General features: G+C 33.6%; 1 protein-coding gene across 1 annotated transcript in view; it reads right to left on the reverse strand.

Moving 5' to 3' along the window:
* LOC106686076 (ras-specific guanine nucleotide-releasing factor 2) overlaps window positions 1-17,507 on the reverse strand; it is a gene marked incomplete at its 3' end in the record, with an annotated part of 193,158 nt that overhangs the window by 83,356 nt on the left and 92,295 nt on the right. The window contains 1 exon segment of the mRNA XM_014429195.3: window positions 11,826-11,951. Within this exon segment, the coding sequence (XP_014284681.1) occupies window positions 11,826-11,951 (126 nt within the window).

Here is a 17,507-nt window from a genome sequence, read left to right on the forward strand (position 1 = left end):
ATGAGTCTCTTCAGTCTCAACTCTAGTCCTACAGATAGCCCTCCATAGACCAAGATACCGAAGTCGAAGTGGGAGAAGACGAGAGAGGATACTAGGAGCTGACGGATGTTCTAAGGAATGGAATTACGGAATTTTAGGAATTGTTTGAGTACAGTTATGGATTTGGGAAATGTGATTATTCCAGGAGAGGTGTTGTCGAAGGTGACTCCAAGGTTTTTTATTATAGGATAGAAGTGAATCGGTTGGTTGTTAAGGAAGAGTAGTATAAACTAGTAAGTACATAGTATGTCTGAATGCACTTATGCATGTCTGAATGTGCTTATGAAGTTTAAATGAGTGAATTGAATGTGTTTATTAAAAAATAAATAAATAAAAAAAGTGATCTATTCAACCAATTAACGACACATCGACAATGGAATAAAATATCTGGCTATCAAAGGGTCTATGCATTTTTAACTACAACACTTAAATAACAAAATTTGAAGATTGTTGATTGACCCAGTGAAATATATAAAAGGAAAATGTCCCAGTACAGTAAAAAAAAAAATTATTTAGTAATTCATTATTTAATGTGAGCCGACGTTTTGCACCACTTTGCAGGGCTTCACCAGGGCTAAAAAAGATACAAAAACTAACGTAATATAGTAAGAGAATAGATAACATGAAATAAAAGTAAACTGAGATATAGCTTAATATGTACACACTAATATAAAAATGAACAAATTTAGTTTGTTAATTTACTTTGCTTATTTTTATATAAACACACATTCTGTCACATCTTATTTTACTTTTAGGTGAAGATATTAGACAATATGAAGTAGATTGTAGGAAGATACTCCGGTTGGCGATCAATAAAGCTATCAAAATAGTAAAAGAAAACTATTTTGATAGCTTTATTGACCGCCACCCGGACTATCTTCCTACAATTTAGTTTAATTTTATTTCATTTTGTCTATTCTCTCAATTTATTTTGGTAATCATCCTTTTATATAAAGAACAATACATTAGAAAAAAAAATAGTTACAGGTTTTAAAAAAGCTCATTGATTTAAAATAACTGTTCCGGTTAACCTACGGCAACCGAAAGGTTGAATTGGAGGGGGCACCATCAAACATCATGGCATAATGGCCTACAGGATATAGTGGCGCCCCAGGTGGCCAACAGCCGGAACTCACCTCCTCCAGCACTCTCTGTGAAGAGAAGCATTCCAGTCTAAGGTTAGAAGTGAGAGCCATCTTGTCTTTGGGTGGAAGCAGTGCATTATTTCTTTGTCTCTCATCAGGAATCCACCATGAGTGAGTAAAACTCTTGGGGTTGTTCCCAGAAGTAGAGAGGAGGGAGGCTTAGAGATGCAGAGGAAGCAAAGGAGAAGTAAGTCCACATGGCAATCATTAACCTTCACCACCACATGGTAATCATCATCAACCACCTCATTATCTACAATTCCATAGCCCAGCATTCAAAATTTACTAACCATCTAAGCATAAATGTTTTCTTTAGGCCACCCACTACACCCTTTGTAACTTAAACAATAGAATTTTATTTTTCAATTAATCATGTTATTTTTCATTTATACTGTCCACTTCAACTCAACCAGCTAACCAAAAATGAAGTGTGTCCGGCAATTTCAGTTGAGGGCATACTTCATACAATAATAATATGGTATTTATGTTAACAGAAACAAAACAATAATATACAATTGTGGTATTCCATTCATCCCTTACCTTGATTGCTTATATTGCAATAATAAAGTTATTTGAACACATATTAACTTGTATATTATAATCTGTGTAATTCATAAAAATATCTCCTAAGCGTTGCATATACCTTCATAGGGAATGAATTTATCATTTTAAGATACTGAATTCATATTTTCAGTTCGGACACTTAACTCAGCAAAACTCTGAATATAAAACCTGGAAAAAGTACTACCAATGTCCTATCTTTCCCATATACTCTTGTTTTCATCCCATCTTTACCTAGACATCTTAGGGGCACTATCTATTAATTATGATAATCACTAAGTGTAAGTCAAAAAATAGTAAGAAATTAGTAGTTGCAAAGTAATACCCACTAAAATAATAATTTAAAGTAAATAAAAAGCATTAAAAAAAAATTAACTATTGATCAAATCCGAGAACTGGAGCGTTATATCACACGGTCACATGTATATTACACGGACCTAGAGAACAGCAATAATCGATAGCAATAAATCATACCTTATCGAGAAGGCTATTGCAAAAATAAACAGCGTCCACAAGGTGTTTCCTAAATGGAGATAACGTTTTGTGCATGAGTTAAACGGTTATAAAGGGAGGAGTGGGGTAGATATTGACCAATCTATAATCTGTCCCAAGGGAATATATTTATATAGATAGGTAATTCACCGTATAATTTCAAATATGAAGAAGATCGCCTGGGTTGCTGTCAAAAATTACAGCTATTAATTATCCGACGTTTTGACCAACTTTTTAGGGCTCCATCAGGGCTAAAAAGATACAGATATAACTAAGAAGATTTCGACATAGTAAGATAATTACATACAAAAAGGTAAATTAAAGTAGGGATAGCATTATGTAAAAATAAGTGAAAAGAAAATTATACACAAATAAGAGGAAAAAGGAAATAAAACATAATATGCTGTTCAGGACGAAAGGTTGACCTGATAGAATGTGGGATGAAACGTCGGACAATAAATGGTTGAAAACTATTTTCTTATTTTTTGACCGCAACCCTGACCATCTTCTTCATATTTTAAAATAAATACAATAGTATTAATATAAAATAAACAATGATAAGAATAAAAAAATACGTAAGCTAAGAGGTTAATTGGCTGTGACAGTAGCCATATGCCAAACCCAAAGGTTGGGAGTTCGAGTTCCCGGCCCTATCCGGAATTGTTTTAAGCATATAATTATGCAATACTCATTCACAGCCTCCCGAACCCATCCTATGAAAACCTCGTCGTGAAACGCCCGATTTATTCCTTAAGTACAAGTTAAGGAACCGGTATTATAGATTTAAACAATTGCCCCTTGCCCAACTGAACCTAAGTCACTTTAGACATATGGTTGCATATGTCCACTTTCTCCTAACAATTTTATAGAAAAGAAACCAATAAAAACGACTATGTTCCCAGAAGCCCCTTCAGACCCTTCTAACAGCCCTTTCAAGCCGTTAGTATCCTATATCAATAGCAAGGCACTTAGGCAGGTACATGCTGTCATCTCACAATGGACTTGCATCAGTCAAACTACTTTATGGTTAACATATGTAAGTCAGTACACACAAGTCTTAGGTCATGGTGTCTTTCTTAGAACTCCGGCCACCCAACTCTTCAGACCACGCCTTTTTTCCCCTTCCAGATATTTACTTCTAAAATTCATAGGTTCACTACCCCCCACCTAGTCTCTTAAAATTATCCGATTGGTCAAAATCCCTTCTCCTATTTTACTATTTTTCCTACCCCCACTTCTCAAGTGTTCATATATATTTCCTAGACTAGATAGCTAAGTAAGAGAAGTTAGAACATAGAGACTGAGTAACAGTAACATGTAGTTCTTGTAAATATGTTAGAATAAAGTCATTTTAGTCTTCACTGTTTTTTTATGATATTTAACTTACATTGGGCGAGGCCTTGGGCCTCCACGGTCTGTCGCGCCAATAATAATAATGCGGTTAATTTTATTTTATTTATACGGATATATTTAGTATTGTATATTATACATTTATTACGGATATCATATTTATATAATAATTATGTATATATAATTCAATTTTATTTTTTGCTTCCTTTTATTTGTACATGATTTTCTTATCACTTATTTTTACATAGTGTTAACCCTACCTTAATTTACCTTTTTATATCTTATTATCTTACCATTTCAAAATTTTCTTTTATCTTTTTAGCCCTGTTGAAGTCCTACAAAGTGTGGCGAAACGTCAGTTGCCTCAACCCTGACCCATCTTCTCCATTTTTGGAATATATTTATGTTTTTTTAAACATTTACATAATTAATAATTAATATAGATGGAGACCCGGGCACACTAACTCCTGTTAAGTTACAATTAGCAAGTCCATGTCATATATTGAAAGCAGAGGAGCTTCTAGCGGATTTTCTGGGCGAAATGACTTAGCGGGATAATAAAATCTCCAACAGTTTCGTCACATCATATTTTCTCCTCCTAAATTGTTTCTTAGCCTATTTTTTTTTTTTTTTATAACTTTGTTATTATTTTTTTCCATTGGCTTATTAGAATTTAAAATCGTCCAAAAACAAAGCAAACCAAACATCAGCAACTAACCTATCAAAACGATAACAGACAAAATAGTGTGGAGTTCAGCTGTTCCGTTTTCGTAACGTCACTCTCCATTTAGCAGACCTATTTATAGACTCTCAACCATGTTAAATGGCAGATAATTATTTTCTGTCTGACTGTGGGGAGCGTTCCGGGTTCCATCCAGGCTCATTAACTGGGACCCTCTATTGGGTAAAAATCAAGCGGTCGGGCGGGATTCTGACCGAATCACCTCCTTGCACAACCGTTGGTATAATAACAATATTTCATAATAAACCAGTACTAAGACATCAACCAACATAAAAAAAAAAGTCTCAGAATTGTTAATAACTATCCATATCACACTAGAATAACTCATAAATAAATATAGACACATAATGTTTTTCTATCTAGCCCGATAAAAAACAAGTTAAATCCAAAAATAGGAAATTATACTAAAACAACAACCAGTAAGTTTAAACATCACAGTACTGTTCTTATATTTAAAACAATCCTCAGGCCACTGCTGATGTACGGCTGTGAAGTCTGGGGAGCGGCATCCTTCACGAAAAGGAAAAAACTACAATATTTTCAAAATAAAATCCTGAGAATCGCAGTTAATGCTCCTTGTTTCATAAGAAATAGCCAATTGCATCGCGAATTAAAAAATTGAGTCAATAGAGGATTATATCAAAAAACGGTTCATGAAGTTCCACTCCCAGTTGCCGACAGTTAAAGGAGCAGTGACCTTGAAACCCAACCTCAACCCTGAAGACTGAAGCCCAGGCTGCTGCAGGATATTCTTTTATAAATTTTTAATAAATATAAAATTAATTCATAGTCACATTAGCTCTATTTACTTATTATTATTATTTATTTAATTATTACTTTTTTTCTCTCTTTTCTTCTCTCTTCCCTTTTTCAAATTAACTTGTTTCTTTTTACTATTAGAAGACCATTGTTTGTTTTATTTAAGTGTACCAATATCATTATTTTTTGTTATTAAATTTACTTTCCTCTTTTATTAAGAAGCATTATTCTTATCTATCTATTTTATTATTATTTTTTTTCTTTTAATAATAACATTTTATATAATTAGGGGTGTCATTTGTATGACTATACCCCCTCATAATCAGCTGTTAAAAATATATATAATATATGTTATATCAACCATGTAAGACCCACCAGGGGCCTGTTTCATAATGAAAGCTAATATTATTAGTTGATAGTACAAGTGTAGAAACTAGTCTGGTAATAATATTAATACTTATTTTTTTCATGATAGGGATAACTATTAGTGATATTACAGGAATTAAAAAATACTAAAGTACAAGTTACTATTGTACAAGTCTGTGTAATTGAATTAAGCTAAATCTACAAGACTAATAGTATTAGTTTGTACTTTATTATGAAACAGGGCCCTGGTATAAAAATAAAAAACAAAACAAAAAAAAAATCACAGTAAACCCCACTTGGTTAGAGACACCCGATTCATTCGCCCTTTTTCAATTATCCTTTGGATCGTTATGATTTAAAAAAGAGAGAAAGATAATTGCAGGAAAAAAGAAATCACATTAAATATTTCTATGGGCAGAAAATCGCATGTTGCAACCCACGCCGAACCACCTTTAGAAAAGAAATGAAGTGACCTTTCGTGTGGCTACGATAACGTATATGAAAGAATATATTTGATATAAGGCCCATCTTCTCCAGCATCTTCTAAACTTAGACTTATAAAAGAAAAATAATCATCTAATAAATTCTTTTGCACTTCCAATCTTCGTCTGTTTTTTTAAGAGACATTTATTTATTTCTCTAACTCTTTTCAATGCATTAGGAAAGGGTGCCCGATTCTTCAATAGAATAAACATATTATTGAGTAACATATAAATACATATCATTGACTTATATTTAGTTCAATATATAATAATAATTTATTTATTTGTTTATGGGGCAATCCTCGTACAAGTAGAGTTAGCCTGTATAATACATGAAATAGATAATCAATTGTAGTAATTTAAAAAAAAAATTATGAGTTAAAGATCGTTTGAATAAACTAATAACAAACAATATAACTGTTAAAGCCACCTCAAATCGATTATGTCTCTTTGTTGGAAGACTTTAAAATGACCAAACAACTAGGTGGTTCGGATATAAACATTTAAAAACTAAAACTAAAATAAACAAAAGATGATTAAAACAATAAATACAAGTAAAAAAAAACACCTAAAACAAAATAAAACTAGCACAATAAATTATGAAGAAGAAAATAAAATAATTTACAAAAAAACAAATAAATACTAGTCGACGCAAGAAGCTGCACTCCGAAAGGTCAGAGGAAGAGTGCTGCCGAGATATGTAGGTCCCAGCTCTGTAGCTAAATACACCGCTGCAATGGTCCTTTACTGGTTCATCGATAGTCCAAATATCCAAAAGCTAAGATGGCCACACTGGTACTTATTTAGGGCAGACAGGGTCTAGTTTTTTTAATGTATTATGCGAGCCTACTAATTAGCAAAAATTTATATTCAAGTCGAAACGCAGATAAGGTCTGGTTTCGGACTGTAATGTCTATTAAAACACTCACAATGTCAACAAATAGTACCAAAATGAACGCAGACGGGGCTGGTTACGCACTATCATGGCTACTAATTAGCCGGAACTCAACTAAAAAACGAAGATGGTCGGTCCGTTGCTAGGTGACGTCTTAGCAACGATCATCAACCCTTAGCAACTGTCTCTATTACTTAATTATAACAACAAAAATAAAATACACATTTTTCTTCCCAAATGACTTTATCATACTATAATACTATTTACAAGGTAACAATAAAATGTGGCGTAAACAATACCCAAGCTGGGCAATCCAAATTCATTATAATAAGAATAAAACAAAAACATCACTTCATATTTAATAATATTAAAAAACAAAACAAAAATTATATCTCCCAATGGGACGATAGGTGTCCAGCTCTAAGCAAAAGGTTTACTATTACATATACAAAAAAGATTTTACGATCCAAACCTGAGGCTACAGACAGAAATTCTTACAATTGACTCCAGTTAATATTGCTTAGCTTCGGCATGTATCGAAAAATGGGAGGCCAAGTGGGATGAATGGTCTCCGAATAAATTAAAAGAAATAAAACGATAAGTAAAACAATGGTCGACATCCTAACGCAACCGCCGTAGGGAGGAAGTTGCTCTAACCCGCTTGAGAATAGGTCATACTCTCCTCACGCACTCTCACCTGATCAAAAAACTGTCACCTCCAACGTGTAAATATTGTCAGTCCATTCTCACGATTAGACATGTTTTTGAAGAATGTACTCACTATTAGCCAACAATAAACAGGATAGGACTGACCCCAAATTTATCAGAAGCTCTCACAGATGAGGAAGCTAAAGTTACATTAGTATTTGAATTTTTAAAAGCACATCGCCTTCTTTATAAATTATAACTCCTCTTTGATTTTGATTTTCTTATTTTTTAAAATTTATTTATTCATTTTTTTTATTATTTTTTATTTATTTTTATTTTTTTTTTACTTTAATTATGGCATAGGTATTGATGACCAGAGGATTTTACGCCTTTAAGCAACAATAAACAATAACAACCACATGTAGAGAACTAACACTATTTGCAGAGACTGGTTAGTCATTATCTCATGATATAAAGGCAAGGAGGTTAAGATGGGCGATACATGTGGCTTGAAGCGATCCATACAGGACGTCTCAGCACAACAATGAATGCCAGTGCAGTAGGCAAGAGACCATGTGGGAGGCCAAAAGCAAGAAGAAAAGACAGAATTAACAAAGATGCAAAAGAACTGCATGCACCAAACTGGAAAGCAATAGTCCAAGATAGGCAAGCGTGTAGAAGGCTGGTTCGGGCGGCCAAACATATACATAAACGATACGCTAGTTTCTTGATTTCGATCGCAATGCTATCTCTTATGAAAATACAAATACTTTTTTATATACTTTTTTTTTAATAATTTATTTATTGTTATTTACAACTGTATAAAAATATATACAAGTAAATTTGCTGTAGGTGACATACTGACATGATACAAACATGTGGAGAATCTACCCATTGATATAACTCCAATAAGATTTCTAGAGGAGAAGATCTCGAAGCAATCTTCTTTTCAGATGCCTAGGAGGATTATTAGGTAATGAAGGAGAAACCAGGTTAGAAACAAGTGGATTTAGGTGGTTGGGAAGTTTTTCATGGAAGGAATGGTATCTGATTCTGGCCAAATCGGCAACATATGGGACATTGAGTTCCTGATGGATGACTTGGTTTGTGACAAAATAAGGAGCATGAAGGATTTGATTTGGGAGGAATTTGATGGTTTAGTGGAGCCCAAAGCATATACTTTTTAAATTAATATATTTTACAATATTATAATCTAAGCTTAAACGAGGGCCTGTTAAGACTGACGTGACTAAAACAGTTGATTTCGGATTGTCGTGACCAAGCGCTAACTGACTTTGCGATATCAGACTAATGCTGCTTTTCTTAAACTTTTAACAGCTAGTCATTTATTTATCTTATTGGCTACCTATTATAACTTTTTCAAAGTTATATTATCATCTAGGAACTCAGATGGTTAAGTACTTTTTATATTTTGTTCTAAGGGCAGGTTGAACCATCACAGTTCAAACTACGATTAGTGAAATCTCGGGTAAATCAATAATTATCCGTTGCACCAGAAAAGTTGACCTTTAAATATGGCGGTATAATTTACCGGCCAATAATAGGCGGCTAAACTGAAGTTTAAATAACTGAAGTTTAAGTGAACCTTCCATAGTTCTAGCTGGATCTGTTATTTAGCGAAAGTGTGTTGTACTTGTTCCAGTTAACCTAGGGCAACCGAAAGGTTGAATTGGAAAGACTGCCATGTATATTATTACTGTCATGTAGATTAGTAGCGCCCCATGTGGCCAACAGCCAAATTTCACCTCCTCCAGTGCTCTTGGTGGCAAGAGAAGCAACACAGATGAGCGTGTGATAGCCATCTTGTCCTCAACCAGAGAAGCGTCCATTCTTTATTTTGTTCAATGATCATTAATATCTACATGAGTGAGTAAATTCTCTTGAGTGGTTCCCAGCAGCAGAGAGAGGAGAGGCTTGGAGATGCGGGGGGAGGAAAGAAGAAAGAAGTAAGTCAACATAGCAATAGTTAACAACCACATCATCATCAACCACCTCAATGTTAGCATCTAAAATTTCCATAGCCCAGTCATACAAAATTTTACTGACAATCTAATCATAATGTTTTCTTTCGGCCACCCACTACACTTCTTGTAACATAAAAGAATACATTTTATTTTCCATTTAATCATGTTCATTTTCAATTATACAGTCCACTCCAACCCAACCAGCCAACCAAAAGTGAAGTGTGTCTAACAATGCGGTTGAAGGCATACTTCATACAGTACTATTTCATTTCTTTCAAAATTCAATAAAACGGATCTGATCGGTTTGACAGGCGACGAAAACCAACGAATTAGTTGCACAGTAAATAATGAGAAAAAAAAGTAGTCCGTCCTCGAAAAAATTATTTTTTACAGTGATCGGATGAAGAATTTTTTTCGACGATTTCGACTGTCAATATTGGCTCTTAAATAAATTATAAATTTAATTGTATCCCTCAATTTCTAACATTAGTGATAGGAATTGCAGAGATTGGCAGGTATCTCAGTTTCAGGTAACCTTGGTAACCTAGCTATCAACACCGTTCTAGGTTACCAGAGTTTTACTAAACTTTTGAGGAAATCTAAGTTGTACAAATCTTAGTTTTACCAGAGATTGGAAGTGATTAGAAGCGGACTATTAGAAGTTTAGGGGGGTCCTTCCAGTATAGGGCTCACAAAGGTGCTTTTTCAAGTAACTATATAATGCAAAATAAACCTTTTTGTTATGCCTGGTATGCAGCCATTTCCATAAGTGAAATAATCGGCATTCAACGTCTCTCGGATTCGATTTAAAACACGATTTAACACAAAAAAAAGCAATCCTTCCCGGATGGTCCTATATCACTTTTGAAATATTTGTTTAAAGCAGGAAGAGCAGACTTAAAATAGTTAAATAGAGCATTATTTAAAAAAAAAATGGCGTAAAAATTTATAATAATAATAAAGGCTTAATGAACCTGAAGGTTCAATGCCGATACCACCAAACGCTCTCTGCATACATCCTTCCAGTGATGCCCCTCTAAGCCCAATTCCACTAAATCTGTTTTAACACAATCCTACCCCTATGACGTTTACCCGTTTTAGGGATCCGCTCGTTACTAAGCCCTACAACCTTACACGCCCATCTTATACGCCGCAATGCTATAACTTGAATTATATTTACCGGGTGTCTTAAGGTCCCTTAAGTCAGCGTTGTGTAATCTTCTAAATTCTTCGGTTACTTCATCCTTTTTCGGTCCGAATATTTTGCGTAATATTTTATTTTCGAAAACCCTAAGTTGCTATTCATCCCTTAGTGTAAGAGGCTAATGGTAGATTCTAATTTTTAAATTTTTCGATAGGAGGAGCGAGCTAAGCAGTTTCGAAATTGAAAAAAACAAGCATTTCCCGCCTTCAACCTAGCTTTTATTTCCTCATCAATTTCGTTTTTTCTAGTTACCGTAGAACCTAAATACTTAAACTTATTTACCTGTTCAAACGTATTTCCTCCTATACCTATATCACCGAAATTGCTCGCGTTTCTACTGAAAAATTTATAATATTTACATAATAGGGGTATTCATGATCTTTGGTTTAACATGTTAAAGCGTGTTAAATGGAAAAACTCATGTTAAATCGAAAAAAATTGCCTTCTTTAGCCGTGGTAAAACGAAATAACATTTAACATGGCTGAGAGTCTGTTACTTGGTCTGTTAAATGGAGAATGACGTCACACAATAGACCAGTTGAGATCGCCGCCATTTTTGTTGTGACAGCTCAGTTCTTTCGTGTGTTTGTGGTATTCATATCCCTGTTATTAAACCAGAATGGATAATTTTAATGATATATTTGAGAAAAAAAAACAAAGTAATTTCATTCTACTATCTGAAAATTTGTAAACGCTCGCCAGATAAAAATCTCAATATATGAACCATGTAATTATTCTTAGGGGACATATGTCCCAGAATAAAGTTATTTTTTCATTTCATAAGCTAAACTTTCACACAAATTCCACTTTTCACTCACTCTAGGCATGTTGTAATTAATTACTTAAATCAAAACTGAAGTAAACAATAACATGAGGGTCTGGAAGGAAGGTTATAAACATAAAGGCTTATACAACAAGTTGCTGAGAAAATCCGCTAGGGGCTCTTATGCATTTAACGTTTAACATGACTTCAAATAGGGCTGCTCACAATCCTATAGTTATAACATTTAACATGGTAAAACATTTAACATTTAACACAACATCATGTCACGGTAGAAGCCCTAGTTTAATTTACACACTCCCATAACAGTGTATTCAAAATGAAGTATCTATAGACCGGAATCGTGTATTTGATGATGTGTTTAAACTGCCCTTACCTGTTTTTCAGGGGTGTCCTTGTTCTTGGAGGGAGGAGAGATGAGCCTCTCGCAGTAGCAGCCTTCAAGCATCACGACTCCAGAAGGCCGGGCACAGCTCTCCGAGTCGTAATAGAACAGCAAGTTCTGCAAATATATAAAATAAAAATATATATATTTGAAAATTATAAGAGAACAATAAAGCAATAAAAAAAAATCTAAGGTGGTTTATCTAGAGGTAACCAACCTTTTCTAACCATAGTTGGGGGTCAATCAAGCTTTCATTACGTGAGGCCGCCACAGAAATGAAAAAAGTCGGCACCCCAGGCTGAAGTCGAGCTGGCACCGCCAAAGTTCCTAGTTGGCAAAGACCTGCGCCTTAACTACCTCGGCTCTCACTTACGGCCTCCACCCCCGACTGAGAGTTAATTTCTTTATTATTCACTAGATACTTCCCCTTACTTAATTTTCAAATGATCTTTCAATTACATAGTAACTAATATTATTCCTCGTTGCAAAATGATGAAATATAGACATATAAATATTAAAACAAATCTGTACCACTACAACCCATAAAAGGTCAGGGGTGCCGTAATTTCTAATGAAGTACAATTACTAGACCAACGGTTGTGTAGATTTTTACTTTTATAGCTACCTTACTACGTCACAAATAAACTCATTCATAAAGACCTTAACATCCCATTCGTTGCAGATTTGACCCAAAACAGATATGCGTCTTATTATTCCAAACTCCTTAACCATCCTAACCCATTAATTCTTAATCTCTCATCCTTAACAATCCCTGATAATCCTCCGAGGCGTCTGAAAAGAAGATGGCCACGGGACCTTCTAGTTTAAATTAATGTTTGAAGTACCACCAATGGGTGGTTCCTTCCCAAGATTTTCAAGTGTATATGAAACATACTACATATTTACCTGTTGTATTATTTTGTACAGTTGTAAATTACAATAAATAAATAATAAAAAAAAAACTTTTATGGCTTAGTATTGTTTTGTAAATGAAAATAATTTATCTAGTTTTAATACGGAATTTTTGTTGACGATAGGACGGCTAGGTTTGGGTTAATTTTGTATTGATATAGAGTTTCATATGCTTCAAGATTCAATCGCAATATTTACCTTTGAGATCAGTTCAGAAGGGTCTAATGGGCGGAGAGAGTAAAAACGTTTGAGGTAAATTTTTCAATAGGGCTCTTCATGATCTTTAGTTTAACATGCTAAAGATATTTCTTTTTAATCCGTTCCTACCTCTCTGCTAGAACCTTTAAATTAAATCATAACCTGGCCTACTCATCTCTCTTTTCTTAAACCGCCGGTGTTCCTCAAGGTAGATCTACGGTCCCATTCTCTATACGGTTTATACAGCTGACATCCCAACCCACCCTAACACAGTCCTAACAACATATGACATATGCATATGTCTGTAAACAATGACCCTACTAATGCATCACAAACCCTACAGACACACACATAACATCCATTGAAGAATAGTGTAAAAACTGGAGAATCAAAATAAATCCTGACAAATCCCATCAGATTACCTTTACACTAACGCCTGTTGAACAGATTCGATACTTAGGACTCCGTCTTGACAAGAGACTTACTTGGAATCCACACACAAGACTGAAACAACAAGAAACTGCTCGTAGATTCCGATTGCTACAACACTTACTTAACAAACGCTCTAAACTTCCCATTCACAACAAAAAATTAGTATACACTACGATAATCAGTCCAATTTGGACACATGAGATTGATCTTTAGGGATCTACCAAACCATCAAATTCCTCCCGCATCCAATTCTTGATGCTCCTTATTACGTTACAAATAAACTCATTCAAAAAGATCTTAACATCCCATTCGTTGCAGATTTGGCCCAAAATAGATATACGTCTTATTATTTCAAACTCCTTATTCATCCTAATCCATCAGTTCTTAATCTCTCATCCTTAACAATTCCTGATAATCCTCCGAGGCGTTCGGTAAGAAGATGGCCACGGGACCTTCTATTTTTTTTTAACATCTAGTTTCCTGTAACCGGTTTTTTATTATATTTTCCTTTTAATCTATGTGTTAGTCTTATTCTCGTAAAATGTATCTATTTGTTTGTTCTTGGTAAACTGATCTACTGCTGTGACTATGAATGATGGTCTGATCTCACATTGCCGTCTAATATTGAATTTGTTTAGCGGGTCACTGAAGAGGATCTAGGAGGGTGAATTCCGGAGAGCGAATTTGTTGATCGGATGAATTAAAAAATTGTGAAAGGGTGAAATTGGAGGAGCAGAAATGAGAAGGAAAAATAGGAATGAATTGAAACATTTGTATTTGTTGTACAGACCGAAATTGATTGTAAAAGGAAACTGTAGGGGAAAAAAATTGTTTATTATTTCTTATTATTGTATTTCTTTTTTCTGATAATACCATGTATGTGTAATTTATATATGTCCGATTACGGATTGATAAGTATGCTGTGTGAGATAGCAACCTGATGTATTTAGGCAGCATAGATAAATAAAGTATTTCTCTCTTTATACTTGAAGTACTACCAACGGGTGGTTCCTTCCCAAGATTTTAAATAAATGAATATATAAATTATATAAATGAAACAGTCCACAGATCTACTTATTGTATTTATTATTTATACTGTTGTAAATTACATAAATCAATAAAAATCAATAAATCAATAAAAAAAAAAAAAAAAAAATGCTAAAGTGTTTGAATGGCGAAATATTTCCTTCTTTTTGCATGTTAAAACGATATAACATTTAACATGGTTGAGAGTCTGTACATAGGTCTAAAGGAGAATGACGTCACGAAAACTGACCAGCTGAGCTCCGCACCATTTTGTCTGTTATCGTTTTGATAGGTTAGTTGCTCATGTTTAGTTTGCTTTGTTTTTGGACGATTTTAAATTCTAATAAGCTAATGGATTCAAATAATAATAAAGTAATGAAAACAAAATAGGAAAATAAACAAGTTAGGAGGAGAAAAGATTGCTCACAATAATCCTAAACATAGGCTTCAAATTAGGAAGATCAGAATCCAATACTTATAACATTTATCATGTAAATTTATTTTATATATGACACATCATGGATACCTCTAGTATAGTTAACAAAGGTAAAAAAATTGTAATAAACAAAATTGTGTCTAAATTTCTATGGATACAATGTTTATTTACTAATCAACCATAATTAACTAAATATAATATCTATGTAATTTAGTAATAGATTTATTTATAAACTTAATTTTTTCCAACCTCTTGAGTTTAAATCATTAGTTTATTTAATATTTGAAATGTGACCAAGTTTCCCAGAATATCCGCTAGGATCTCCTCTGCATTTAACATGTAACATGGACTTTAAATTAGGCTGATCACTATGCTACACTTTTTAGCAGTGTATTATTTGATACTTTTTATTGTCAACCCAAGTGGGACGAAGGCAAACAATAACCGGCTTTTAAAATAACAATCCTTTTCGGTCCAGCGGGACTCATTAGTGTTCTGGGAATCTGTCCAGAATTCGCTGTCGCCCAATGGCTGCCTCAGTCCTCACTAAAGTACGCGCTAATGACAGCAGTTCCGAAATTGTTATTACAACAAATCATTATTTGGGCATTACCTATAGCTTTTGGAAAAATATTGACTGTTACAAAGAATAAAAGAAAATAATCTAAAAAATTCTAAAAGGTATTACTCAAGTTTTAAGATTATTAATTTTTGGTAGTAATTAATTAGTAACAATTAAATTGACATCTACTAAGATGTATCATATCATTTTTTTTTTAAATTCTTTTCTATTAGTCTATTTATTACAAGATTGAACAAATTGGTATTTTGTTTATAGTAGGGGTCTTCGTGAATTTTAGTTTAACATATAAAATGGCTGAGAGTCTGTTAATAGGTCTGCTAAATGCAGAATGACGTCATGCACAGACCAGCTGAGCACCATTTTGTCTGCTGTCGTTTTGAAAGGTTAGTTGCTCCTAGTTCTTGTTTAATTCGTGTTGTCTTTGTGTAAAAAGTTTTCAAAATTTATAAAGTAATGGAACAAGTGAGGTGGAGGAAAGATGATGTGACTACCCTGTTGGAGATTTTATTATTTCGTGTAGATTACAAAGTTACAATATACAATTTGCTCAGAAAATCCACTGGCGTTCCTATGCATTTAATATATGAACATGGAATTTAAATTAGGTTGCTCACAATTCTATACTTATAACATTTAGCATGTTAAAAGTTTTGACATTAACACATGATGAACACCTATAGTATAACCAGTAGTAGTTAATTGTATTGTATTTGAGGGATATTCATAATGTGTTAAATGTAAAACTTTTTACCATGCCAAATGCTATAAGTATAGGATTGGGAGCAGCCCTATTTACAGTCATGTTAAATGCATAAGAGCTCGTAACGGATTTTCTGAGCAACTTGTTTTATAACCTTTCCTTCCAAAGGTTCATGCTATTGTTTACTTCTAAGTTTTGATTAAAGTAATTTATTGCAACATGCCTAAATTGAGTTAAAAGCAGAAGTTATGTAAAAGTTTGGCTACTTAGTTACTACTCGCTGACTTGTGAGGAAGAGAATCAAGATGAGGTAATTGGCAACTGTTATTAAACAATAATTATTGTCATTTATTGCTTCATTAGTCTTAAAAACATCTAAAACAATACTAACAGAATCAAAAGATAAACTACCAACACTTAACTTAACACAACAACAAATAAAATGGTGACAAATATTTTATGACGTTTTATAATTTCATACTTATTTTGTATTCCACTCTAAGGCTCTAAGACCTAATTCTGACGCCTGTATATTATTCTAAAAGGATTAATCCCAGAATAAATAAAGAATACTATTATTATATCATGTGAATGGGTTGTAGATTGTATATTTTCTCTTATATCAGAACGGATGAGTGAATTTGTTTGGTTTCTGGCTATACAGAAGTGGGATTCCGTTAAAATGAAAACGGGAGTAAACAGTTTTTTATGACTTTTCATTCGTTTTTATCTTATATCACCTGAAAGAATTAATAGATTTTCGTGGCTTTAAAATATTGTTTTACTATTTAGTGTGCTAAGTATTGACCTTTTGACAATCCTGGGTGTTATTAAGGTGTTTCGTCATCTGCCCCTATATCTGGTCAGGGTATCCTTCTGCGAAGCTATTAGGGCGTCCCCGGATATGAAAACATCTGTGTTAAGTTTGTCACATTAAGGTGGATCGAAATGTTGGCCGCTCGCCATGGATCGGCAAACAAAGTGCGGACCATCCACATGTCAGTGTTATTCAGAGAGGCAAACATGGAGGACGTTGAAGTGTTTTCAGCAATTGCCCTGGGATTATATTATTTTTATTACAAAAGAAAATGAAAGAAAACGTAAAATACGACAAAGAAGATGGTGGATGACAACAATTCACAAAAATCGAACTAGATAAGCTTAAAATTAAATAAAAATTAATTAAATTCATCTTTTATTTTAACTTTCATAATTGTGCTGTTGTATATATAATCTTGTAAAAAATGTATACAATGGAAGATTAGATTGTAAAGATATACTAATACGTTTATTCTTCTTCCTGTATAAAGAATTAACCTATTGGGTATTGTGTTATTGAAGTTAACGTATTGTATTAACTATTTCAGCCTGTGGGACTGAAAGTGG

The sequence above is a fragment of the Halyomorpha halys genome, unplaced genomic scaffold, assembly GCF_000696795.3.
Source record: "Halyomorpha halys isolate HHAL.00 unplaced genomic scaffold, Hhal_1.1 Scaffold775.1, whole genome shotgun sequence".
NCBI lineage: Eukaryota > Metazoa > Arthropoda > Insecta > Hemiptera > Pentatomidae > Halyomorpha > Halyomorpha halys.